The 26,189-nt window shown below is 40.3% G+C and overlaps 1 protein-coding gene across 3 annotated transcripts in view; it reads left to right on the forward strand.

Annotated features, from left to right (window-relative positions):
• LOC106582273 (SEC14 domain and spectrin repeat-containing protein 1) overlaps positions 1 to 26,189 on the forward strand; it is a 60,787-nt gene that overhangs the window by 8,154 nt on the left and 26,444 nt on the right. For all 3 annotated transcript variants that reach the window (XM_014165178.3, XM_014165177.3, XM_014165179.3), the window contains 3 exons: positions 925 to 1,033; positions 9,102 to 9,192; positions 14,270 to 14,383. In XM_014165178.3, the coding sequence (XP_014020653.2) occupies positions 925 to 1,033; positions 9,102 to 9,192; positions 14,270 to 14,383 (314 nt within the window). The remainder of the gene's footprint in view (positions 1 to 924; positions 1,034 to 9,101; positions 9,193 to 14,269; positions 14,384 to 26,189) is intronic.

Consider the following 26,189-nt stretch of genomic DNA (forward strand, 5'->3'; position numbering starts at 1 on the left):
AGTATTTAATAAGATTATTTCTTTCATTCAGATCTAGGATGTGTTGTTTAAGTGTTCCCTTTTTTTTTTGAGCAGTGTATATATATATATATATATATATATATATATATATATATATGTATTTTTATTTTATTTCATTTGGATGGTAAAGCATTTTCAGTGTAAACTTAAATGACTAAAACCACATATAAAGTATGTAGAAAAGATAATGGAGCTATATATTTTTAAATAAGATCATCTTTGAGAACTTATAATCACCAAAATAAAAAATAGAGTCATGGAGAATTGCTTTTCCCCATAATGTCATGGCATGTGCTGCCCATAGATTTTGTTATAATATTTGAGTCACTTAGAAAGGAGGTAACGGCATAAGCCATTGCAAAATATCTAGAATTGCTGGAAACAACAAACTTTTGTCTCTGCGGCAAAGAGGTCCTCAACATTTTTGGATCGGAGTCAAAAGTAGTGCACAAATAGGGCACCATTTGGGATGCACCCAGAGGCAGAGCTCCCACCATCATTGCAGCTCTCCTTGGCATTAACAAGACGCTACTCCTCCTTTAATAGTTGATTCTTGACAGGCCGTACTTATAATACTTGGTTCTGCCTGACCTTCTCCAAACCTGCCGTTATATGACTGTTATTTTACACACAATTTTTAGTGTGCATTCTCTGAAGATTCATTGTTAATGACTCGTACAATGAATCCATGTAGATACCTTAGAATTACGATTAGAACGGCCTTGGAACCTCTGACCATGGCAATTTGACTGGTACACTAATGGGTACACCCACTACGGAAAATACACCAGGTCTCTCTTGAAAAATAGATTTTATTTCAATGAGAAATACAATTATTTATTTCATTTTTATTTCTGCATAAGGTGACTAAGAGTTTATTTTCTGGTTGTTTCACATTCACAGGAGGCAAGGACAGACGCAGTGGGCTGATCCTTACCATTCCACTATGTACAGAACAGACCAGTATGGAGGAGCTCAGCTCCACGTTGGATTACCTCCTTGGCATCCCCAGGTAAGATCCCATTACTAGCACACCCTGTATTATCATCATTGACTTATATACATCTAGACACATACACTGAGAGAACAAAATATTAGGAACACCTTCCTAATATTGAGTTGCACCCCCTTTTGCCCTCAGAACAGCCTCAATTCGTCGGGACATGGACTCTACAAGGTGTTGAAAGCGTTTCACAGGGATGCTGGCCCATGTTGACTCCAATGCGTCCCACAGTTGTGTCAAGTTGGCTGGATTTCCTTTGGGTGGTGAACCATTCTTGATACACACGTGAAACTGCTGAGTGTGAAAAACCCATCAGCGTTGCAGTTCTTGACACACTCAAACCGGTGTGCCTGGCACCTAACACTTAAATATTTTGTCTTGCCCATTCACCCTCTGAATGGCACACATACACAATCCATGTCTCAATTGGCTCAAGGCTTAAAAATGAACCTGTCTCCTCCCCTTCATCTACACTGATTAGAGATGTATAAAAGAAGATTGTCAGTATATAAGGACACCTTGTGCTGGCCCCCGTGTGGAGAGGGAAGTAGCTGGAGGTAACATTGTTGGTGCGAACAAAAGCGATTGTGGATAATTACAAAATCTAAATCCAGGAAAGGAATGAGGGATGTAGGGTATTTTATCTGTTCACGGGGAAGAGAGACTGCAGAATCTTCAAACAACAACTTATAAGATTTGCAAAAATGGAGCGGTTAACTATGCACTTCAACAATGCATAGTTAAGGACCAACGAACAGAGTTGGCTCTCAGCTGTCAAAGAAAAGTCCAACCTCTTTGTCTATGTGGTAGTTAGCAGATGTGTGCAAACAGGGGTGGGGAACAGAGTGTATAAAAGGCATTTAGCTTGTCTGTGTAGATTAAGCTAGCTGACATTGCCAACATCGTGTGTTCCTTCCTGCAAGATTCCACACAGAGGATTTCCTGCAGCTAGTACAAACGGGATGTCACATACTGCGGTCGCACCCGGCTCTAATCTGTATGCCCAGATGTATAGCTAAGTCACACAAGACAACAAGCCTGCATAAGCAAAAAACATACACTAGCGGTCAAAAGTTTTAGAACACCTACTCATTCAAAGGTTTTTCTTTATTTTTACTATTTTTGACATTGTAGAACTATGAAATAACACATATGGAATCATGTAGTAACCAAAAAATTGTTAAAGAAATCAAAATATATTTTATTTTATATGACAGATTTGCACATTCTTGACATTCTCTCAATCAGCTTCAGCTGGAATGCTTTTCCAACAGTCTTGAAGGAGTTCCCACATATGCTGAGCACTTGTGTGCTGCTTTTCCTTCACTCTGCGGGTTGACTCATCACAAACCACCTCAATTTGGTTGTGGTCATGGGATTGTGGAGGCCAAGTCATTTGATGCAGTACTCAATCACTCTCCTTCTTGGTAAAATAGCCCTTACACAGCCTGGAGGTGTGTTGGGTTATTGTCCTGTTGAAAAACAAATGATAGTCCCACTGAGCCCAAACCAGATGGAATGGCATATCGCTGCAGAATGCTGTGGTAGCCATGCTGGTTAAGTGTGCCTTGAATTCTAAATAAATCACAGACAGTGTCAATAGCATAGCACCCCCATACCGTAACACCTCCTCCATCCTTTATGGCGGGCAAGTCTCTTCTTCTTATTGGTGTCCTTTGGTAGTGGTTTCTTTGAAGCAATTTGACCATGAAGGCCTGATGTCTGTAACTTGAACTCTGTGAAGCATTTATTTGGGCTGCAATTTTTGGGGCTGGTAACTCTAATGAACTTATCCTCTGCAGCAGAGGTAACTCTGGGTCTTCCATTCCTGTGGCGGTCCTCATGAGAGTCAGTTTCATCATAGCTGTTCTTGCCATAATATGGACTTGATTTTTTACCAAATAGGGCCATCATCTGTATACCACCTCTACCTTGTCACAACACAATTGATTGGTTCGAACACATTAAGAAGGAAAGAAATTCCACAAATGAACTTCTAACAAGGCACACCTATTAATTGAAATGCATTCCAGGTGACTACCGCATGAAGCTGGTTGAGAGAATGCCAAGAGTGTGCAAAGCTGTCATCAAGGCAAGGTGGCTATTTGAAGAATCTCAAATATAACGTATATTTTGATTTGTTTAATACTTTTTTTGGTTATTACATGATTCCATATGTGTAATTTCATAGTTGTGATGTCTTCACTATTATTCTACAATGTAGAAAATAGTAAAAATAAAGAAAAACCCTAGAATGAGTAGGTGTTCTAAAACTTTTGACCAATAGTGTATAACAATGGTCAATTTTCTGAGTAAAAACAGCATAGTATGTCTAATGTAATTTTCCACTAGATTTCCTCCATTTTGAGACTAAGTCTCAACCTAAAGGAAAATTACTCACAAGCATTTTCATCAAACAAGCATTAACATGATTTGGAAATAGGGAACAGGAAAGACTTTCTTACACTTAGCACATGACAATTGTAAATTACCTCCGTTGTCATTGAGTTTCATACCTTCACGTAGTGCAATTCATTCTCAGAAGGGGGAAATGAACGTATGAATTAAACATAACATCAGTACATTCTTTATCACCACACACAAGGGTATCGCTTCGTTGACACTGTCTACATAGCCATGGGATCACCATTTACATGACCTGCATCGTGGGCATGGCCTATAGACATGCTGCAACATTAACTCAATGTTTTTACCTTGGTGTTATGGATTATCATCGTCTTCATCAGACATGTAATCAGCCATAGGAAATAAATCAAGTAAATAGGTTTCTGGGGCATCTCCTTCAGGGGTCAGTAATGGCATGGAAAGAATTGTGTCTACGGTTTTGCTGCACAATTTCTAAAACTTCTTAGGGCTAGGCGTCCCGCTAGCGGGACAACTTCCGGTGAAACTGGAGGCCGCACAATTCAAATAAATAATCATAAAAATCAGGATATTAAACATTTAGGGACATACAAGTGTCTTATATCAGTTGAAAGCTTAAATTCTTGTTAATCTAACTGCACTGTCTGATTTACAGTAGCCATTACAGTGAAAGCATGCCATGCGATTGTTTGAGGATGGCGCCACACGTGAAAATATTTTCCAAGTTTCATAAATTCACAAATAGCGATTAAATATTCACTTACTTTTTGAAAATCTTCCTCTGATTTGTCATCCAAAGGGTCCCAGCTATGACATGTAGTGTCGTTTTGTTAGATAAAATCCTTCTTTATATCCCAAAAAGTCTGTTTTGTTGGCGCCATCGATTTGAGTAATCCACTCGTTCAGAGAAAGGAATCCAAAAATCTACTCCTAAACTTTGTTTCAACAAGTCAAAATACATTTCTATTTACTCCACAGATACCCTAAAATGTAATCAAACTATAATATTTCTTACGGAAAGAAGTATGTTCAATAGGAAACCGATTTTAGCAGGTGCATTCTGTCTTCATCACGCGCGGATACACGAATTTCCAAGATTGTGTCCCTCTACTAAAACTGTTATTTCTTATTCGTTTTGGAAGTTACCAGCCTGAAACCTTGATAATAGACTGCTGACCCTGTCAAATTGCATCCTGGGAGCTATAATTCAGTATGCCCCTATATTTTCCAATGTAAGAGCATGGGCTCTCCAAAACAACATTCCGGTTGGTTTTCCTTTGGATTTTCTCCTACCATATATATTGTGTTATATTCTCCTACATTATTTTAACATTTCCACAAACTTCAATGTGTTTTCTTTCCAATGGTACCAATTATATGCATATCCTGGCTTCAGGGCCTGAGCAACAGGCAGTTCACTTTGGGCACGTCAGTCAGGTGGAAATTGAGAAAAAAGGGGCCTAGCCCTAAGAAGTTTTAACATAAGTTATAATAAGCATTATTGCAAAAAAGATAACTAAGCCATAAATCAACCAATGAAATACTGTTGAAACCATTTTGCAAATTTGCTTATACTCCCTTATCATACTGGTGACCTCCCCGCAGAGTTAGACCTTAGGAAGAAATTCCAACCGTACAGTAGACCCAATCTGGTGAAATTTGTATCAAAACAAACAAAGACAAAAACAAACAAATAACACAACAACAGCAATACACTTCTTCATATAAACTGGAGGTGGGAAAAAAGTTTCTTTGTTTTATAAGCAGACATGTGAAGAAATACATTTGCATATTTACCAAAAGCCCCAGGGGACCGGTAATTAAAAAACAACAACACTGCCTGTTCAATAAAAAATAAACAAATTAGAATAACAAATCAAATTATAATTACAACTCTTTATAACTCCATAAGGTAATAATTGTATCCCATAAGGTAATGGTAAAATAGACTAGAGACAGGTGTCCCTCAGGCCAGCGCTCTCTCTCTCTCTTTCTCCTTTTCATTTTCCAAATCACACATAGGACTATTGTTCAATGATAAACTTCTTCCTAAGTATTAGCGTTTACATATCCCATTTAAATCTCACCCAATGTCTTCTGTCTTTCTATTGAGGGTGATTAGGCCTCACCAGGAAGTCAGAATAGAGGTCATTCAACCCCTTTTAAAGGTTTTCTTTCTCTTTTCGTTGGAGCAGATAGCCAGAGCGAATTTACCACCCACATTAACAATGTCCATTGAGAACGCACAACAACTATACCATTTAGCTAAGCTAAGAATGACATGAAAAATCAAGTCAATAAATGTTGGGTAGTTGGATAGCATATAGTTAATATACTGACAAGTTTGATGTATTAGTAGCCAACCAACGTTAGGTAGCTAGCAAATATATATTACCGGTACATACTGCTGTAATGATATTCTATGTGGTTCATAAGGATAGAGTAACTAACAAATTGTCAGCCAACATAACGTGTAACGTAACTTATTTGAAAAGTCATTACTTTATAACATTGCTCAACATTTTCTTTACTTTTGTCATAATTAGTTAAAGCAATTAATTTTTATCCACTCTTGTTGGACTTCTAATGCATATTATCCGCCATTTTAAAATGTTGTGAAGCCACGCCCATTTTCAGAATGGGCGTGGCTTCAGAAATACTTTGTATTTTGCCGAATGTAGTACGACATCCGGGAACATTTGGCATACTACTATGACCAATAAGTATACTAAATACTCAATTTACGTCACTAACGGTACGGTTAGTGCGATTCTGCTGAGTACATCTAATATTTTTGGTTTTATCGGTTTTGCTTTTTTGTTATAGAATGCTAACATCAAAACGCTGGTGTATTGAGCTTTTGATTTTTCTTATATGTCATTGTGCCAACTCACAATAGCATCACTGAATTATTTATTAGATTAGAATTTTTCCATCGGCAGGGAAATGCTGCCCAATTTTATCCATGATTAGATTTTTTTCATATTCATGCCGAATTGGTAGAATGCTCTTGCGCTTTTTTTTGTGCCTTTATGGCTTTGTTATAGTTTACCTTTTCTATTCCTACTTTTACAGGAGTGTCAGAAACAACAGATGACATTTCAATGGTGGTTATTTTTGCGCCTCTCAACGGTGTCGAGAGTGTCTAGATTTCCTCACTCACGGCTCTAATATATGTCAATTTAAAAAAAAATTCAAGGTTGTGATACCCACTTCCACGGAGAGTAGATATGGTATTTGTACCTTTTAATTGGTCACGGCACCTGATACCTTGTATTAGAACTAATACTGAAGCGTCTTCCAATTTACTACTGGAGAATACAGAAGACCTAATGTCTTATACCAGTGTCACGCTTCAAATATCACTGTTGTTGACAACACTTATTACCAAAATTAGAGTCTATAATATAAATCTCTTGTCAATACACACACACTCAGGAAACAAAAAACAAACACACAAAACATACGTTTTTGGTTAAGAACATCTTCCTTTCTTATAATTTACAAGGAGTCATTTCTTCTCCGTCAAAATATTTTTTAATTACTCTATGTAATTTTACATTTTGTACCCACATGGTAGTTCCTCCTATGCAATTTCCATGTAGGTTTTAAATGTTTTGTATTACATTTGTATTAAATAGTATCTGCAAAACACCAGTCTCAATGTCAACAGTGAAGAGGCAACTCCGGAATGCTGGCCTTCTAGGCAGAGTTCCTCTGTCCAGTGTCTGTGTTCTTTTGCCCATCTTAATCTTTTCTTTTTTTTTGGCATGTCTGAGATATGGCTTTTTCTTTGCAACTCTGCCTAGGCCAGCATCCTGGAGTCGCCTCTTCACTGTTGACGTTGAGACTGGTGTTTTGCAGGTACTATTTGATGAAATTGTTCTGTGAAGGGAGGAGTACACAGCATTGGACGAGATCTTCAGTTTCTTGGAAATTTCTCGCATGGAATAGCCTTAATTTCTCAGAACAAGAATAGACTGACAAGTTTCAGAAGAAAGTTCTTTGTTTATGGCCACTTTGAGCCTGTAATCGAACCCACAAATGCTGATGCTCCAGATACTCAACTAGTCCAAAGAAGGCCAGTGTTATTGCTTCTTTAATTAGCACAACAGTTTTCAGCTGTGCTAACATAATTGCAAAATTATTTCTAATGATCAATTAGCCTTTTAGAATGATAAACTTGGATTAGCTAACACAACGTGCCATGGAACACAGGAGTGATGGTTGCTGATAATGGGCCTCTGTACGCCTATGTGGATATTCCATTAAAAATCATCTGTTTCCAGCTACAATAGTCATTTACAACATTAGCTATGTCTACACTGTATTTCTGATCAATTTGATGTTAATCTAATTGACAAAAATGTGCTTTCTTTTTAAAACAAGGAAATGTCTATGCCCCCTAAAAACTACTTGAGTAGTACTTTCAAGTATTTTTACATAAGTACTTTACACCACTGTATGAAGTGGTGGTCCCATGTTTCATGAGCTGAAATAAAAGATCCCAGAAATGTTGCATATGCACAAAAGCTTGTTTCTCTCAAATGTTGTGCTCAAATGTGTTTACATCCCTGTTAGTGGGCATTTTCCTTTGCCAAGATTATCCATCCACCTGACAGGTTTGGCATATCAAGAAGCTGATTAAACAGCATGATCGTGCTGAGGACAATAAAAGGCCACTCTAAAATGTGCAGTTTTGTCACACAACACAATGTCACAGATGTCTCACGTTTTGGGGGTGCATGCAATTGGCATGCTGACTGCAGGAATGTCCACCAGAGAATTTAATGTTAATTTCCCAAGTCGTTTTAGAGAATTTGGCAGTAGGTTCAACCAACCCCAGAACCGCAGACCACGTGGATGGCGTCGTGTTGGCTAGCGGTTTTCTGATGTCTACGTTGTGAACAGAGTGTCCCATGGGGACAGTGGGGTCATGGTATTCGCAGGCATAATCTACTGACAACAAACACAATTGCGTTTTATCAATAGCAATTTGAATTCACAAAAATAACGTGACGAGATCCTGAGGCCCATTTTTTTCAGGTATCTGTGACCAACAGATACATATCTGTATTCTCAGTCATGTGAAATCCATAGATTAGGGCCTAATTCATTTATTTCAATTGACTGATTTCCTCATATGAACTGTAACTCAGTAAAATCTTTGAAATTGATGCATGTTGCATTTATTTTTTTCTTCAGTATACTGTACATTGAGTTAAGGATAGGTGGCTGATAGGTGGCTCCATTGCCTTTGAAAAAGCACTTCTATAGCAACAATATTGTACACTCATTGGCCTCTCAGCATTTTATTTGGATTGAAGTGTTCATGTTGCAGATAGCATTTTATTTGGATTGAGCTAGTTCTGCTACATTAGTCTGTAGGAGAGATGACCAAAATAATATGCTAAGAAGGATCATGCTATGTAAGCTTATGTCTTCTGCATGATGATCACACACTTTCTGTTCAGTATTTACCTTGGCTTTATGGTCCTCTGTGGCTCAGCGTGGCACCAAGGTTCTGGATTCAATTGCTGTAGGCATGCTTGCTTCATCTGCATATATGATACTGTCTTATTTAAGGGCCAGATTGGGATCCTTTGTGTCAGATTCATGGAGCAAGAGCACACATTATTACAGGTAGACATAATCACCATGTTTTTTCTCCTATCTTCTCTCCTCTCTTCAGTGATAAGTGTAAAGCAAGAGGCTTCACAGTCATCGTGGATGGACGGAAGTCTCAGTGGAACATAGTGAAGACGGTGGTGCTCATGTTGCAGGTAGGAACTGATAGAAGAAAGTGTTCATGTTGCAGATAGGAACTGATAATCAGCGCAGATGTGTTCCTTTAAGGATAAAACCACAGTTTACCCCCACACTGCAGCGAGACGAGAAGTCCATATTTCTGTGTATCAAATAGAAGAACGCCTGTCTAACTACTGCCTTTGGAATGTATAGTGGAATGCATTACAGTCATATAGAGTGAATACTAATAAAAATCATCTACAATTTGACAGAATGATGACTCATATAGGGCAAAGACATGGAGTTTATTGCAGTCAGTCAGTTGCTACTGTCTGTGTTCTACTCTGCATAGAAACAGTCAGGAGATTATAGCCATCTGCTATAACAGATTCTTGATCACACACACACCCAGGCTAGATAGGAAGATGATTCCAATGCCATGCTTTGTTGTACAAAAAATACTGTCTGTAGGTGAGGGTGTGGTAAGGTTGGTCGATATGGCCTAAAAATCATATCTAGATTTTTTTCAAATTAATGGGCGATTCACGCTATATATAGATAAAAAATAAAATAAAAATGCTTTCTCTAAATAAGCTTTGTTGCACAATTAAAGATCAATATACTGCATTTCAAACACTCAGGAATAATCTAATGAATTCAGGGCTTGTAAAATTATATCTAGGCTAAATATAAGCCTTCCACTACCACTAATCATTTAATTATTTTATCAAAATAGTTTAACCTGCTTTTCTTTGCAATAATCACTAATCTGGCTTTCACATCTGTCTATGAACATGATTTATTTTGAAATTTAACCAGAACCATGCACAATGCACATCCACTAATAAGGACCTTCTTCTGGTAGCAGCAGTAGTGGATTTAGGTATGGGCGACATGGGCAGCCGCCCAGGGCAGCACGGGGCGCCCGCACAATTTTTTGGGGAATGGGGACATTTGTGCGATCGGTTTTCTATCGCTTATTTGCACGTCAATGATATCATGTCACCGTGTGGGACTGTGGGTCAATTAATCTTGTTGGAGTGGGCGCCCTGATTCTAGTTTGTGAGCTAGGCAGACTACTGCCTGGGAAGGCCTCCCACTCAGAAGTACAAAATGGGGAGGGGGCGGGGGTAGGTTGACCTCAGGTCTCCCCACTGGAAGCCCGAGGTAGGGGGGGCGGGGGAATCTATCAAATAGCGCTCCTCTAACTTTGTACAGTACTAAAATCAGTCACACTATGAAATGCTACCAAATAAACCACAATTCATTCATAATACTGTGAATATATAGTTTCACAGACATATTGTTGCATTTTTTTCTGGTTTGTGTGAAATTGTTAAGAATAATATAAAACCAGTCTGCACATCACCAAGGTGAATTGACAGTGTTGGGGGATGGGTAATGTATTGATGCTCGAGTGCCAAATCAACACAAATTGCTAAGAAAAGGTCCAAGCCATCAGTTTAGGAAAAATATGAAAGAAGAAGAGGTGAAATGCGCAAAAGATAAAGGTATGTTGCTACTAAAAAGATGTCTATATGATGCTGATATTTTGTATCTTTTGTGATATATTGAGTCTTTTGGGGTGCGTTGAAAGGGGGGTTCCATACAAGCTAGAACCGCCACTGGGTAGCAGGCATTATAGAAATTTAACACAGGTCTCATAAATAATCTCTCTAGCACAAGCCCACGTGCTAGTGAGTAGCCATCTAATCTTTATATTTCAAGTCTAGCCACCTTGGATGTATTTGCTTGCTAACAAGGTAGAACAGTTGAACTGTTATGAATACATCCTCCTGTCTGTCTCCAACTGTTTAAACAACATAGCCTGTTCACTTTGTTTAGATGTTGAAATCAAGTGGGCTACCTGGATAAGAAGATGCTTATTTCTCAGAATGAGAACGCGTTGCCAATTCCTTATATAAATGTGACTTTTTATCCTCATTGCACATTTTTAAACACAGACTAGACAGCTGCTAGCGCATAACAGTCTGTGGCTAAAATGCTGCTAGCATACGTCATGTTACCGGAAACTGGTACCGGAAATGCTGTTAGCAGAAACTAAGCATACATTTCCCAAAATCATGTTCATTGATACTCCTATTTTAGTATGGTCTGCTCTGTTTTACATTTGGGGAGTTGAAACATAAAAAGGGTATCGTTAAAAAAGTGAAGTTCTTGTCTATTACAGTAAAATAATATCTAAATGTGTTCCGGTGTCTATGTGACCGATTCTGTTGGACCAAACATCAAATGCAAATAGTGAGTTGCAACTGCTTATGGTCAGAGAGGAAGAAGTGATCTTTTAGTAGAGCCCTGCACTGGCATGATTTTTAAGCCCGAGTCCTACCCAGGCCTGCGACATTCAGGCCCTACCCTACCCAGGCCTGCGACATTCAGGCCCTACCCTACCCAGGTCCGATTGCATCTACTAAACTTAAGGCCCAGCCCGAAACCCAAAATAACCTCCTCTATTAGTAAATCCATTAGCTGCTCCTCTCATTCTGTCACTTTCTGCCTGTGAGCAGGCAGGTCATGGCGCTCTGAGTCTGAGTATCTATAGCAACGGCTCGGCTTGGGCTGCTCTGCTCAAGGACGAGAAATGAGAGAACAGTGAGCTGTTAGCTACTTTTTTCCGCTCTAAACTCAAGGAACATTATTATTTTCTGTGAAATAATATCTCCTGTTTTATATTTGATGAGGTTGAAGCACTTCTGACATCATGTTATGATCTTAGTCAGATATGACTGTACTGTGCAGCAGAGCACGAGCAAATGGCTCAGCTTCAAAATGTTAGTGATCAATTTAGTGATACCCGAGCCCTGGCCATATCCTAGTTATAGATGAATAAACAGACCCTACCCTTCCCAACCCAATGTATAATGTCGGGCTCGGGTCGGGTAGCAGAGCTCTAATCTTTCATCGTGGTTGTTCTGAGTGGCAGGGGGAGGGGCTTGGTGTCTGTGTGTGAGTGGGAAGGTGCACACAGCACAGATGGAGTGAAGGAGACGAGGCCAAAAAGACAAATGGCACAAAAAAAATGATACAGGCATTTGGAACATCACGCTAAGACATTAATTCAAATTCATTCGATATAACGCCCAGCATTAGAGTGAGGATATAAAATACTTTCACATGATGATGTGTTCTGTTCCCAATGGCCTATTTAACAATGTTCAGTAGATTTAACCCTTTAAAACCCATGACTCTTTATCTTTAATTATCCCTGTGAATATTCACGATTGTAACGATGTAGCCATTTCCTGCAGTCAAATGACCTAGCGGCCCCATGGGTGGAACGTTATTAATATTTTTCATAATTTCATAATTCATAAACATATATGTTTTTAAATGCAGAAAACCTGGTGTTTCTATGTCAAGCAGTTTTGTTATATTTCAGTCTTCTGTGATGTATATAAAGTATAGTATTGGGATACAAACTCAAAATGGAATAAATGTCAACTCTATATCTGACATGGTACAGGTGTCTTTTTTTTAAAGTCCTTAACCATGTGTGTAAGATGTATACTTTTGTTTCAAAGTAGATTTGTTTAAGACTACCAAGAAGCACTCTGTGTGACCCTGATTTATCCCATTGCAGTAAAAGGCTAATGATTAATTAGCACAGTATACAATAGAGGAGCAGATGTCTGAGTGAGAAGCAGACAGACGTGGACATGAAGTTGCCACAGGGGAACCATCTCGGCCTACCTCCACCACATTAACAGCTCTCTGCCAATCAGAACGTGACAAAGAGCCTTGGAGGAGAAATAGTATGGTGGTCCCAACCCAGATGTTGCATTCTGTCTGTGCCATAAAACATTACAGTGATGAGCTATGTAGTTAAATATGGTGCAATATGCATTATGCATGGTCCCTGACAAATAAAATAAAATAATAAAAGAAATAGACATCTCAGATCAAATCCATCCCCAGCAGTCAAGTGAAAAGTAATTAAGACAAAAGGGAATCTAAGCTGATTACGTTTGAAGAAGAGTAGTCTAATCGAACTCCTGACTGGGCTGTGTAATTTCTCCATCTGCCTAATTATGTCTTTAAACAATGTTTTCCCCTGAAGTCCAGGCTCTGGTTTGGGCTCATTAGGGCAAACTGTAGCCAAACATTTGACAACTAAAAATGTGCATTTCGTATTGGACAAGTCCAGCTTGTCCCTCCTGTTTCAGTCAATTTTGTCCATTTGATGCCTAATGAACAGGACCCAGGCTCTGACCTCCATCCACTTTGCAGTGTGGCCTATGTCAGCAGACAGACTGAGCTCTGTTTGTCTCTGCTGTAGTCTGCAGTCTGCCTGCCCCGGACATGGTTTCAAATACTATTTGAAATGATTTCTAATATTTTAGCTGTGCCTGGTTGAGCTTCCTTTGCTTAATGAACCAATAGTAGAGTCCCAAAACTGGCAGGCTAGGCAGGCGAGAGCAAACGCTCAAGGTATTTTAAAGATTTCAAATACTATTTCAACCCAGTCTGCATTCTGCCCTGTCTGCCCTGACCTGGTTTTGTTGCTGCAGATTGGCTATACAGTCCCCTGCTATCTATAGACCTCTGCAGAAACAGGACCAGAATAGATAGGATGAAATGTACATTCTGTCTGACACACTAATCTGCCTGTCACTGTCTGGGGAAATTCCTGCTGGATTTCATGAAAACTGTGATGCACTACAGGGTTATATATACTATATGTATTTATATATTTTTACACTCTTAGAAAAAAGGGTTCCAAAGGGTTCTTCGGCTGCCCCCATAGGAGAACCCTTTTTGGTTCCAGGTAGAAAGAACTATTTTGGGTTCCATGTAGAACCCTCTGTGGAAAGGGTTTTTACATGGGTAAAATGGTTCTTCAAAGGGTTCTCCTTTGGGGACAGCCGAAGAACCGTTTTATGTTCTAGATAACACCTTTTTTTTAGATAAAGAGTGCACCAGTGTCATTCAATTTGAAAGTCTGCTTACATACTTATTATAAACCATCAGTAACTGTATGTTAACATAACATAAACCTATCTGTTTATTTCTGTGTCCAATAAACCACCCAAAGCCTATACCATTTTGCTAAAGAAATACCATTTAATTTTGATATCATCCCATTTTCTGTAGAATGTGATTCCAGCAGAGGTGTCCCTGGTGTGTGTGGTGAAGCCTGATGAATTCTGGGACAAGAAGGTCACTCATTTCTGCTTCTGGAAGGAGAAGGACAGACTAGGCTTTGAGGTGAGTGTCTTGTCTCTATCTCACTTTCTCCTTCTCTCTCTCTACCCCCCCTTCTCGCTCCTCTCTCTCTCTCTCTCTCTCTCTCTCTCTCCACATCTCTCCCTCTCTTTCTCCCCCGTCACTCTCTCTCTACTAATAATGTTGTATCTCTGAGCAGCAGAATCCTATCCGCCTTCACCTCCCAGAGGGACAGATTATGACCAGAATTGAATTTACTTTCCTTCACAAACCAATGATTTTTATGTTGGTGGTTGGGTGGCATACAAATTGATAGAGATAGAGAGATGATGCTTTTTATTTTGCTTCAGTCAGTATTATATTTGGCTTTGTGTTGTGAACCCCTTCAGCAATGCTGTTCTTTATCTTTGGCCCAGATCTGTTTGTGCTGTATAGCCAACACATTTGATTGTTGTTATTGCAATGGCTAGTGCTTTTCTGATGATTTTTTGTGCTTGTGTGCTCTACAACAGCCCTCAAATATAGCCTATCAATCACCAACATACCCCAGAGGAATTGCTGACCATATGCTATAGACCGCTAGGCAAATTAAGCTCTGTCAATTGCGGCTGATAGATAGATGACCAAGGTCTGTTGTGGTAGACAGCAGGGCAGCATTATACTTTTTTAAGTGCACTGTGTGGTGATTTAGAAGGTAGAACTTTATGGCAGTAAGTCACCATTGTCTCAGAGCTAGATTAATATGACTTATTAAATATTCATGCATCGTGCTCCATTTCAACCTCCCATATGGCTTCTGTCATCTCTTCTTATTCCCCCTGAAGGATATAAATTAGTAGAGGGGTGGGACACACACACTCCTCAAGTTTCTATCTTTGTTCTCTGAGATGGGAGAGATGTAGCTAGTATTCCTTGTTTATATTTTAGTGCTAGAAGCCCCTTCACAACAGAGTGATAGTAATGGAAGTATGGCGTATGGATACATGCTAGTTTGTCTGATATTAATGGAAGTATGGCCTATGGATACATGCTAGTTTGTCTGATAGTAATGGAAGTATGGCGTAAGGATACATGCTAGTTTGTCTGATAGTAATGGAAGTATGAAGCAGGAATACCTAGTAGTAGTAGTTAGTCTGGCTTTCTGTCTACAGTATGGTCTCCTTCAGCGTTGACTAACACTGTCATCATGTTGCTTGGCAACAGTAATGTATATCAAGAGCAGATGCAGGCTGCAGTATAACGTTACTGTCTTCAGCATGTCAGCCCAGTGTGTGTGTGTGTGTGTGTGTGTGTGCGTGCGTGTCTGAGAGGTCGACCGATTCATCGGAATGGCCGATTAATTAGGGCCGATTTCAAGTTTTCATAACAATCGGTAATCGGTATTTTTTTACGCTGATTTGGCTGATTAAAAAAATATATATATATTTTTTTTTAGACCTTTATTTAACTAGGCAAGTCAGTTAAGAACACATTCTTATTTTCAATGACGGCCTAGGAACGGTGGGTTAACTGCCTTGTTCAGGGGCAGAATGACAGATTTTTACCTTGTCAGCTCGGGGATTCAATCTTGAAACCTTACAGTTAACTAGTCCAACGCTCTAACCACCTGCTTTACATTGCACTCCACGAGGAGCCTGCCTGTTACGCAAATGCAGTAAGAAGCCAAGGTAAGTTGCTAGCTGGCATTAAACTTATCTTATAAAAAACAATCAATCAATCATAATGACTAGTTAACTACACATGGTTGATGATATTACTAGTTTATCTAGCCTGTCCTGCGTTGCATATAATCGCTTAGGTACATGTTGCTCCAACCATAAACATCAATGCCTTTCTTAAAATCAATACACAATTATATATTTTTAAACCTGCATATTTAGTTAATATTGCCTGCTAACATGCATTTATTTTAACTAGGGAAAATGTGTCACTTCTCTTGCAAACAGAGTCAGGGTATATGCAGCAGTTTGGGCAGCCTGGCTCGTTGCGAACTGTGAAGACTATTTCTTCCTAACAAAGACAGCCGACTTCGCCAAACGGGGATGATTTAACAAAAGCTCATTTGCGAAAAAAGCACAATCGTTGCACGACTGTACCTAAGCATAAACATCAATGACTTTCTTAAAACCAATACACAGAAGTATATATTTTTAAACCTGCATATTTAGCTAAAAGAAATCCAGGTTAGCAGGCAATATTAACCAGGTGCAATTGTGTCACTTCTCTTGCATTCATTGCACGCAGAGTCAGGGTATATGCAACAGTTTGGGCCGTCTGGCTCGTTGCGAACTAATTTGCCAGAATTTTACGTAATTATGACATAACATTGAAGGTTGTGCAATGTAACAGGAATATTTAGACTTAGGGATGCCACCCGTTAGATAAAATACGGCAGGTTTCGTATTTCACTGACAGGAAAAATGTTTTGTTTTCGAGATGATTCCGGATTCGACCATATTAATTACCTAAGGCTCATATTTCTGTGTGTTATTATGTTATAATTAAGTCTATGATTTGATAGAGCAGTCTGACTGAGCGATGGTAGGCAGCAGCAGGCTCGTAAGCGTTCATTCAAACAGCACTTTCGTGCATTTGCCAGCATCCCTTTGCAATGCATTGCGCTGTTTATGACTTCAAGCCTGTCAACTCTCAAGATTAGGCTGGTGTAACCGATGTGAAATGGCTAGCTAGTTAGCCGGGTGCGCGCTAATAGCGTTTCAATCTTCACTCGCTCTGAGACTTGGAGTAGTTGTTCCCCTTGCTCTGCATGGGTAACGCTGCTTCGAGGGTGGCTGTTGTCGATGTGTTCCTGGTTTGAGCCCAGGTAGGAGCGAGGAGAGGGATGGAAGCTATACTGTTACACTGGCAATACTAAAGTGCCTATCCGATAGTCAAAGGTATATGAAATACAAATCGTATAGAGAGAAATAGTCCTATAATTCCTATAATAACTACAACCTAAAACTTCTTACCTGGGAATATTGAAAAGGAACAGCTTTCATGTTCTGAGCAAGGAACTTAAACGTTAGCTTTTTTACATGGCACATATTGCACTTTTACTTTCTTCTCCAACACTTTGTTTTTGCATTATTTAAACCAAATTGAACATGTTTCATTATTTATTTGAGGCTAAATTGATTTTATTGATGTATTATATTAAGTTAAAATAAGTGTTCATTCAGTATTGTTGTAATTGTCATGATTACAAATAAGTAAACAAAAATATCGGCCGATTAATCGGCATCGGCGTTTTGGGCCTCCAATAATCGGTATCGGTATCGGCGTTGGAAAAGCATAATCGGTCGACCTCTAGTGTGTGCGGGCCTTAGTCTTTGTGAGTGTTTATATATGTAAGTGTGTGTGTGGAAAGAGTGTCATGGAACACACTAATCCAGAGATTGCTCAGTAGAGGTCTTTCTTGTTGTTTTTGCTCCAACAGTTCTGTGTTGATCTGGACCGGAAGTTCCTTCTAGTTCTTCCTCACTATAACATGCCTGTGTTGATCTGGACCAGAAGTTCCTTCTAGTTCTTCCTCACTATAACATGTCTGTGTTGATCTGGACCAGAAGTTCCTTCTAGCTCTTCCTCACTATAACATGTCTGTGTTGATCTGGACCAGAAGTTCCTTCTAGTTCTTCCTCACTATAACATGCCTGTGTTGATCTGGACCAGAAGTTCCTTCTAGCTCTTCCTCACTATAACATGCCTGTGTTGATCTGGACCAGAAGTTCCTTCTAGCTCTTCCTCACTATAACATGCCTGTGTTGATCTGGACCAGAAGTTCCTTCTAGTTCTTCCTCACTATAACATGCCTGTGTTGATCTGGACCAGAAGTTCCTTCTAGTTCTTCCTCACTATAACATGTCTGTGTTGATCTGGACCAGAAGTTCCTTCTAGTTCTTCCTCACTATAACATGTCTGTGTTGATCTGGACCAGAAGTTCCTTCTAGTTCTTCCTCACTATAACATGTCTGTGTTGATCTGGACCAGAAGTTCCTTCTAGCTCTTCCTCACTATAACATGTCTGTGTTGATCTGGACCAGAAGTTCCTTCTAGTTCTTCCTCACTATAACTCCCCTGCTAGACCAGATGACTCTGTTGGATGTCTGAGGTGGTCAATTTATTGGCATTGGAAATGAAAGGGAATTGGGGGAAAATACTTGGAAATTAATGTTGACCTACTTTAGTTTAGACAGGGTGGATCGGGTGCTTGTATTCATCAAACTTTACTATTGAGGTGTTGAGAATTAAATATCTTTGAACTAATTGGTTGGCTGACCTGTATGGCATCTACTACCCAGAACCAATCTGGCATGAATACCAGAGTATATGGGAATGTAACAGGGCATGAAAACCCTGCAGAAGCAGTGAAGTCTCACTCGTAGTGCCTGCCACCTCAATCTCAAAAGACTAGCTATTTGGCTTGTTTTGACATGCATTGCATTGCAAATCACATTGCACTATAAATCAGTCAGTCACAATTTACCCACAATATATAATGGATTTGATGATGATCTCGAACATGGCCATTGTATTTTGAGGGGACACAATCTTGTGTTCATGTAATGATCTCACAGTTAGACAAAGTAACACTTGTGTTAGAGACTAGAGAGCTGACTTACTGAGATGCAGCTAAACAATAATGCCACTAGTTTTAAACCCTCTGCTTGATCTGCCTTTCAGTTTCAAAGTATACCATTTAAGATTGTGAGCTCACACAAAATGCCTCTCGATCTACCTTTCAGTTTCAAAGCACTTCGATTAGGATTCTGAGCTGAGCTTACACCCCAGAGCCCATATTTAAAAAGTGTCTCAGAGTAGGAGTGTTGATCTAAAAGGAAAAACAGATCCTAGATCAACACTCCTGCTCTGAGATGTTTTTCAAGTACTGGCCCTGGGGGTGTAATGTCAGCTCACATATTAAAGAGGTGGTTTCATGTACAAATGTCTCTATCCAGATGTAATTGATACATACTGGGCTGTGGAAGAGAAGGGAAGGGTCTGTTTTCACTTATGATTTTCTTTCTGCTTCTCTTCTCTTTCGGAGGTGTGGCTAAAGTGTTGCTCAATCTGCCATCCCAATTTTCACTATAACCTTCAGACTGTTTTCTTCCTTCGCCTTTTGAAGCTAATCGCGATATAAATAAATGCACTTGTCTGTGCGAGCCACGTGTGTGTTGCTTGGCCTTCTTAGTCATACCCCACTGGGCACAGACTTCAATTCAACATCTAGTACGTATGTATCAAGGAGTCAGTCAGTCTGTGTGTGGGGAATAATCAGAATTCTAATCATGTATTGATCATGTGTTGCTTTCTCTGCAGCACGATGATGACTCTGTTTGTGCATGCATCTGTGTTGTGTTCCTGTGTGTGTGTGTATCCTGGAAGAGACCAAAGCAAGGCAAACCGTGACATAACATTAGCATTATGATTCCTCTAACTATGTAGTCCTTCAGGGTTGATTCGTCTAACTATATAGTCCTACAGGGTTGATTCCTCTAACTATGTGGTTCTTCAGGGTTGATTCCTCTATGTAGTTCTTCAGGGTTGATTCCTCTAACTATGTAGTTCTTCAGAGTTGATTCCTCTAACTATGTAGTTCTTCAGGGTTGATTCCTCTAACTATGTAGTTCTTCAGGGTTGATTCCTCTAACTATGTAGCTCTTCAGGGTTGATTCCTCTAACGTATATGGTCCTTCCGGGTTGTTTCTTCTAACTATGTAGCTCCTTCAGGATGGATTCCTCTAACTGTGTAGTCCTTCAGGGGTTATTCCTCTAACTGTGTAGTCCTTCAGGGTTGATTCCTCTATGTAGTTCTTCAGGGTTGATTCCTCTAACTATGTAGTTCTTCAGGGTTGATTCCTCTAACTATGTAGTCCTTCAGGGTTGATTCCTCTATGTAGTTCTTCAGGGTTGATTCCTCTAACTATGTAGTTCTTCAGGGTTGATTCCTCTAACTATGTGGTCCTTCAGGGTTGATTCCTCTAACTATGTAGTCCTTCAGGATGGATTCCTCTAACTGTGTAGTCCTTCAGGGTTGATTCCTCTATGTAGTTCTTCAGGGTTGATTCCTCTAACTATGTAGCTCTTCAGGGTTGATTCCTCTAACTATGTGGTCCTTCAGGGTTGATTCCTCTAACTATATTGTCCTTCAGGGTTGATTCCTCTAACTACACAGTCTTTCAAGGTTGATTCCTCTAATTATATAGTCCTTCAGGGTTGATTCCTCTAACTATGTAGTCCTTCAGGGTTGATTCCTCTATGTAGTCCTTCAGGGTTGATTCCTCTATGTAGGCCTTCAGGGTTGATTCCTCTAACTATGTGGTTCTTCAGGGTTGATTCCTCTAACTATGTAGTCCTTCAGGGTTGATTCCTCTAACTATGTGGTTCTTCAGGGTTGATTCCTCTAACAACATAGTCTTTCAAGTTTGATTCCTCTAACTATATAGTCCTTCAGGGTTGATTCCTCTAACTATATATTCTTTCAGATTGTTTCCTCTAACTATGTGGTTCTTCAAGGTTGAATCCTCTAACTATATAGTCCTTCAGATTTGATTCCTCTAACTATGTAGTTCTTCAGGGTTGATTCCTCTAACTATGTAGTTCTTTAGGGTTGATTCCTCTAACTATTTAGTCTTTCAGGGTTAATTCCTCTAACTACAGTTGAAGTCGGAAATGTACATACACTGAGGTTGGAGTCATTAAAACTCGCTTTTCAACCCCTCCCCAAATTTCTTGTTAACAAACTATAGTTTTGGCAAGTCAGTTAGGACATCTACTTTGTGCATGACACAAGTAATTTTTCCAAACATTGTTTACAGACAGATTATTTCACTTATAATTCACTGTATCACAATTCCAGTGGGTCAGTAGTTTGTCACGATGTTCTTACGACGATCGTGACAAATATTCAAAGCATAGACTGGTGATGAAGCACATCATAGTAATAAGACAAGACATCTTTTTTTTCACTTTACACTCATTGGTACCCCATTTTTACTCCAAACAAGCAGGTATGACTGCCAGATAGATCAGTTACATCTCAACAAAACACACCCACACATGACATCAGACAGGCAGATATCAAAATCTCTACGGGTGAAAAGCTACAACCCCATAAGTGATGACGAGAAGTGAAGTTATTTGAAAATCCTGATGAAAATATGTTCCTTCTCTCTGACAGGAAGTATCCAGGTTGTGTTTGTGTAGAGGTCAGAAATATTTCCTAGCGCTGTCTATCCCAGGTGGTGGTAGGCTGACTCGCTGTGCTCATCACACCTGCATTCAAACACTATTTGAATTCATTTTAGATATGCTAGCGCAATGGAACCAATAGAATAGTTGCAAAACCACAAACTCCAGCCTTCTGTCACTCCAGGCAGGCTAAAGCAAATGCTCAAAGTATTTGAAATATTTGCAGTAGTATTTGAACCCAGGTCTGGTGTTTCATCTGTATGGACAACTGTTACCTTTTATCCACGTGATACATCTGAACAGGCCTGTAGAGTGTGTGTGTGTGCGTGTGCGTGTGTGTGTGTGTGTGTCTGTGTGTGTCTGCGTGTGCGTGTGTGTCTGAGAGAGAGCGTGAACCAGAACCAACAGGCCTGTAGCAAGCCTATATGGCAGGAGGACAGATGAGTCAGAGAGAGATAGGAGAAACAGCTGTGGAGACTAACAGGTTTTGTTTAGAGAGAGACATGTCTGCATAGGCCTCTCCCAGATTCTTATTCCACATTCCCAGATTCTAGAGAAAGTCTTACTTGAATGTCCACATTGATGTGTCGAAGAGGGGTTTTTACCTAGAGTTGTCTCTGAATTCTTATCATTCATGTGGGGACTTTCTTTACCCAGTACGAGAGGTCATAATCGCAAAAGACCACCAGCTGTGATTAGGCCTTGTCCTGCCTGCTTGATCAATTGTTTCTAAATGTCAAGTGAATGTTGCATTTATTATGCCTAACCTTGGGGAGCATTTCCGACTGGACGGGATTTAGTGATGATTAAATAATGATTTATACCAGTGGGGATTTAATCAGCTCTGACTCCATAGAGCAGTGATTCCCAAACTTTGTATAGTCCCGTACCCCTTCAAACATTCAACCTCCATCTGCGTACCCCCTCTAGCACCAGGGTCAGCACAATCTCAAATGTTATTTTTTGCCTTCATTGTAAGCCTGCCACACACACACTATACGATACATTTATTAAATAATAGAATGAGTGTGAGTTTTTGTCATAACCCGGCTCATGGGAAGTGACAAAAAGCTCTTCTAGGACCAGGGCACAAATAATAATATAATAATAATCAATAATTTTGCTCTTTATTTAGCCATCTTACATATAAAACCTTATTTGTTCATCAAAAATTATGAATAACTCACCACAGGTTAATGAGAAGGGTGTGCTTGAAAGGATGCACATAACTCTGCAATTTTATTTATTTATTTCACCTTTATTTAACCAGGTAGGCAAGTTGAGAACAAGTTCTCATTTACAATTGCGACCTGGCCAAGATAAAGCAAAGCAGTTCGACAACATACAAAAACACAGAGTTACACATGGAGTAAAACAACATACAATCAATGATGCAGTAGAAAAAATAAAAAATAAATAAAAAAATAAGACTATATACAATGTGAGCAAATGATGTGAGATAAGGGAGGTAAAGGCAAAAAAATGCCATGGTGGCAAAGTAAATAAAGTATAGCAAGAAAAACACTGGAATGGTAGATTTGTAGTTTGAAGAAAGTTCAGAGATAAAATATAAATAATATGGTGCAAAGGAGCAAAATAAATAAAATAAATAAATACAGTAGGGGAAGAGGTAGTAGTTTGGGCTAAATTATAGATGGGCTATGTACAGGTGCAGTGATCTGTGAGCTGCTCTGACAGCTGGTGCTTAAAGCTAGTGAGGGAGATAAGTGTTTCCAGTTTCAGAGATTTTTGTAGTTCGTTCCAGTCATTGGCAGCAGAGAACTGGAAGGAGAGACGACCAAAGGAGGAGTTGGCTTTAGGGGTGACCAGAGAGATATACCTGCTGGAGCGCGTGCTACAGGTGGGTGCTGCTATGGTGACCAGTGAGCGGAGATAAGGGGGGACTTTACCTAGCAGGGTCTTGTAGATGACCTGGAGCCAATGTGTTTGGCGACGATTATGAAGCGAAGGCCAGCCAACGAGAGCGTACAGGTCGCAGTGGTGGGTAGTATATGGGGCTTTGGTGACAAAACGGATGGCACTGTGATAGACTGCATCCAGCTTGTTGAGTAGGGTATTGGAAGCTATTTTGTAAATGACATCGCCGAAGTCGAGGATTGGTAGGATGGTCAGTTTTACGAGGGTATGTTTGGCAGCATGAGTGAAGGATGCTTTGTTGCGAAATAGGAAGCCAATTCGAGATTTCACTTTGGATTGGAGATGATTGATGTGAGTCTGGAAGGAGAGTTTACAGTCTAACCAGACACCTAGGTATTTGTAGTTGTTCACAAATTCTAAGTTAGAACCGTCCAGAGAAGTGATGCTGGACAGGCGGGCAGGTGCAGGCAGCGATCGGTTGAAGAGCATGCATTTAGTTTTACTTGTGTTTAGGAGCAGTTGGAGACCACGGAAGGAGAGTTGAATGGCATTGAAGCTCGTCTGGAGGGTTGTTAACACAGTGTCCAAAGAAGGGCCAGAAGTGTACAGAATGGTGTCGTCTGCGTAGAGGTGGATCAGAGATTCACCAGCAGCAAGAGCGACATCATTTATGTATACAGAGAAAAGAGTTGGCCCAAGAATTGAACCCTGTGGTACCCCCATAGAGACTGCCAGAGGTCCAGACAGTAGGCCCTCCGATTTGACACACTGAACTCTGTCAGAGAAGTAGTTGGTGAACCAGGCGACGCAATCGTATGAGAAACCAAGGCTACTGAGTCTGCCGATGAGGATGTGGTGATTAATAGAGTCAAAAGCTTTGGCCAGGTCAATGAATACGGCAGCACAGTATTGTTTCTTATCGATGGCGGTTACGATGTCGTTTAGGACCTTGAGCGTGGCTGAGGTGCACCCATGACCAGCTCTGAAACCAGATTGCATAGCGGAGAGGGTGCGGTGGGATTCGAAATGGTCGGTAATCTGTTTGTTGACTTGGCTTTCGAAGACCTTAGAAAGGCAGGGTAGGATGGATATAGGTCTGTAGCAATTTGGGTCAAGAGTGTCACTTCCTTTGAAGAGGGGGATGACAGCAGCTGCTTTCCAATCTATGGGAATCTCAGACGACACGAAAGAGAGGTTGAACAGGCTAGTAATAGGGGTTGCAATAATTTCGGCAGATAATTTTAGAAAGGGTCCAGATTGTCAAGCCCAGCTGATTTGTAGTGGTCTAGATTTTGCAGCTCTTTCAGAACATCAGCTGAATGGATTTGGGAGAAGGAGAAATGGGGGAGGCTTGGGCGAGTAGCTGTGGGGGGTGCAGTGCTGTTGAATGCAGTAGGGGTAGTTAGGTGGAAAGCATGGCCAGCCGTAGAAAAATGCTTATTGAAATTCTCAATTATAGTGGGCTTATCGGTGGTGACAGAGTTTCCTATCCTCAGTGCAGTGGGCAGTTGGGAGGAGGTGTTCTTATTCTCCATGGACTTTACAATGTCCCAGAACTTTTTAGAGTTGGAGTTGCACGAAGCGAATTTCTGTTTGAAAAAGCTAGCCTTGGCGTTTCTAACTGCCTGTGTGTATTGGTTTCTAACTTCCCTAAAAAGTTGCATATCGCGGGGGCAGTTCGATGCTAATGCAGAACGCCACAGGATATTTTTGTGTTGGTTAAGGGCAGTCAGGTCTGGGGAGAACCAAGGGCTATATCTGTTCCTGGTTCTAAATTTCTTGAAAGGGGCATGCTTATTTAAGATGGAGAGGAAGGCATTTAAAAAAAATAACCAGGCATCCTCTACTGACGGGATGAGGTCAATATCCTTCCAGGATACCAGGGCCAGGTCGAATAGAAAGGCTTGCTCGTTGAAATGTTTCAGGGAGCGTTTGACAGTGATGAGTGGAGGTCGTTTGACCGCTGACCCATTACGGGTGCAGGCAATGAGGCAGTGATCGCTGAGATCTTGGTTGAAAACAGCAGAGGTGTATTTAGAGGGCACGTTGGTTAGGATGATATCTATGAGGGTGCCAGTGTTTGCGGCTTTGGGGTTGTACCTGGTGGGTTCATTAATAATTTGTGTGAGATTGAGGGCATCAAGCTTGGATTGTAGGATGGCTGGGGTGTTAAGCATGTCCCAGTTTAGGTCACCTAGTAGCACGAGCTCTGAAGATAGATGGGGGGCAATCAGTTCACATATGGTGTCCAGAGCACAACTAGGGGCCGAGGGGGGTCTATAGCAGGCGGCAACGGTGAGAGACTTGTTTTTGGAGAGGTGGATTTTTTAAAGTAGAAGTTCAAATTGTTTGGGTACAGACCTGGATCGTAGGACAGAACTCTGCAGGCTATCTCTGCAGTAGATTGCAACACCGCCCCCTTTGGTCGTTCTATCTTGTCTGAAAACGTTGTAGTTAGGGATGAAGATTTCAGAGTTTTTGGTGGACTTCCTAAGCCAAGATTCAGACACAGCTAGGACATCCGGGTTGGCAGAGTGTGCTAAAGCAGTGAATAAAACAAACTTAGGGAGGAGGCTTCTAATGTTAACATGCATGAAACCAAGGTTATTACGGTTACAGAAGTCATCAAAAGAGAGCGCCTGGGGAGTAGGAGTGGAGCCAGGCACTGCAGGGCCTGGATTCACCTCTACATCCCCAGAGGAGCAGAGAAGAATAAGTATGAGGGTACGGCTAAAAGCTATAAGAATTGGTCGTCTGTGACGTCCAGAATAGAGAG

The sequence above is a fragment of the Salmo salar genome, chromosome 21, assembly GCF_965601325.2.
Source record: "Salmo salar chromosome 21, fSalSal1, whole genome shotgun sequence".
Lineage (NCBI taxonomy): Eukaryota > Metazoa > Chordata > Actinopteri > Salmoniformes > Salmonidae > Salmo > Salmo salar.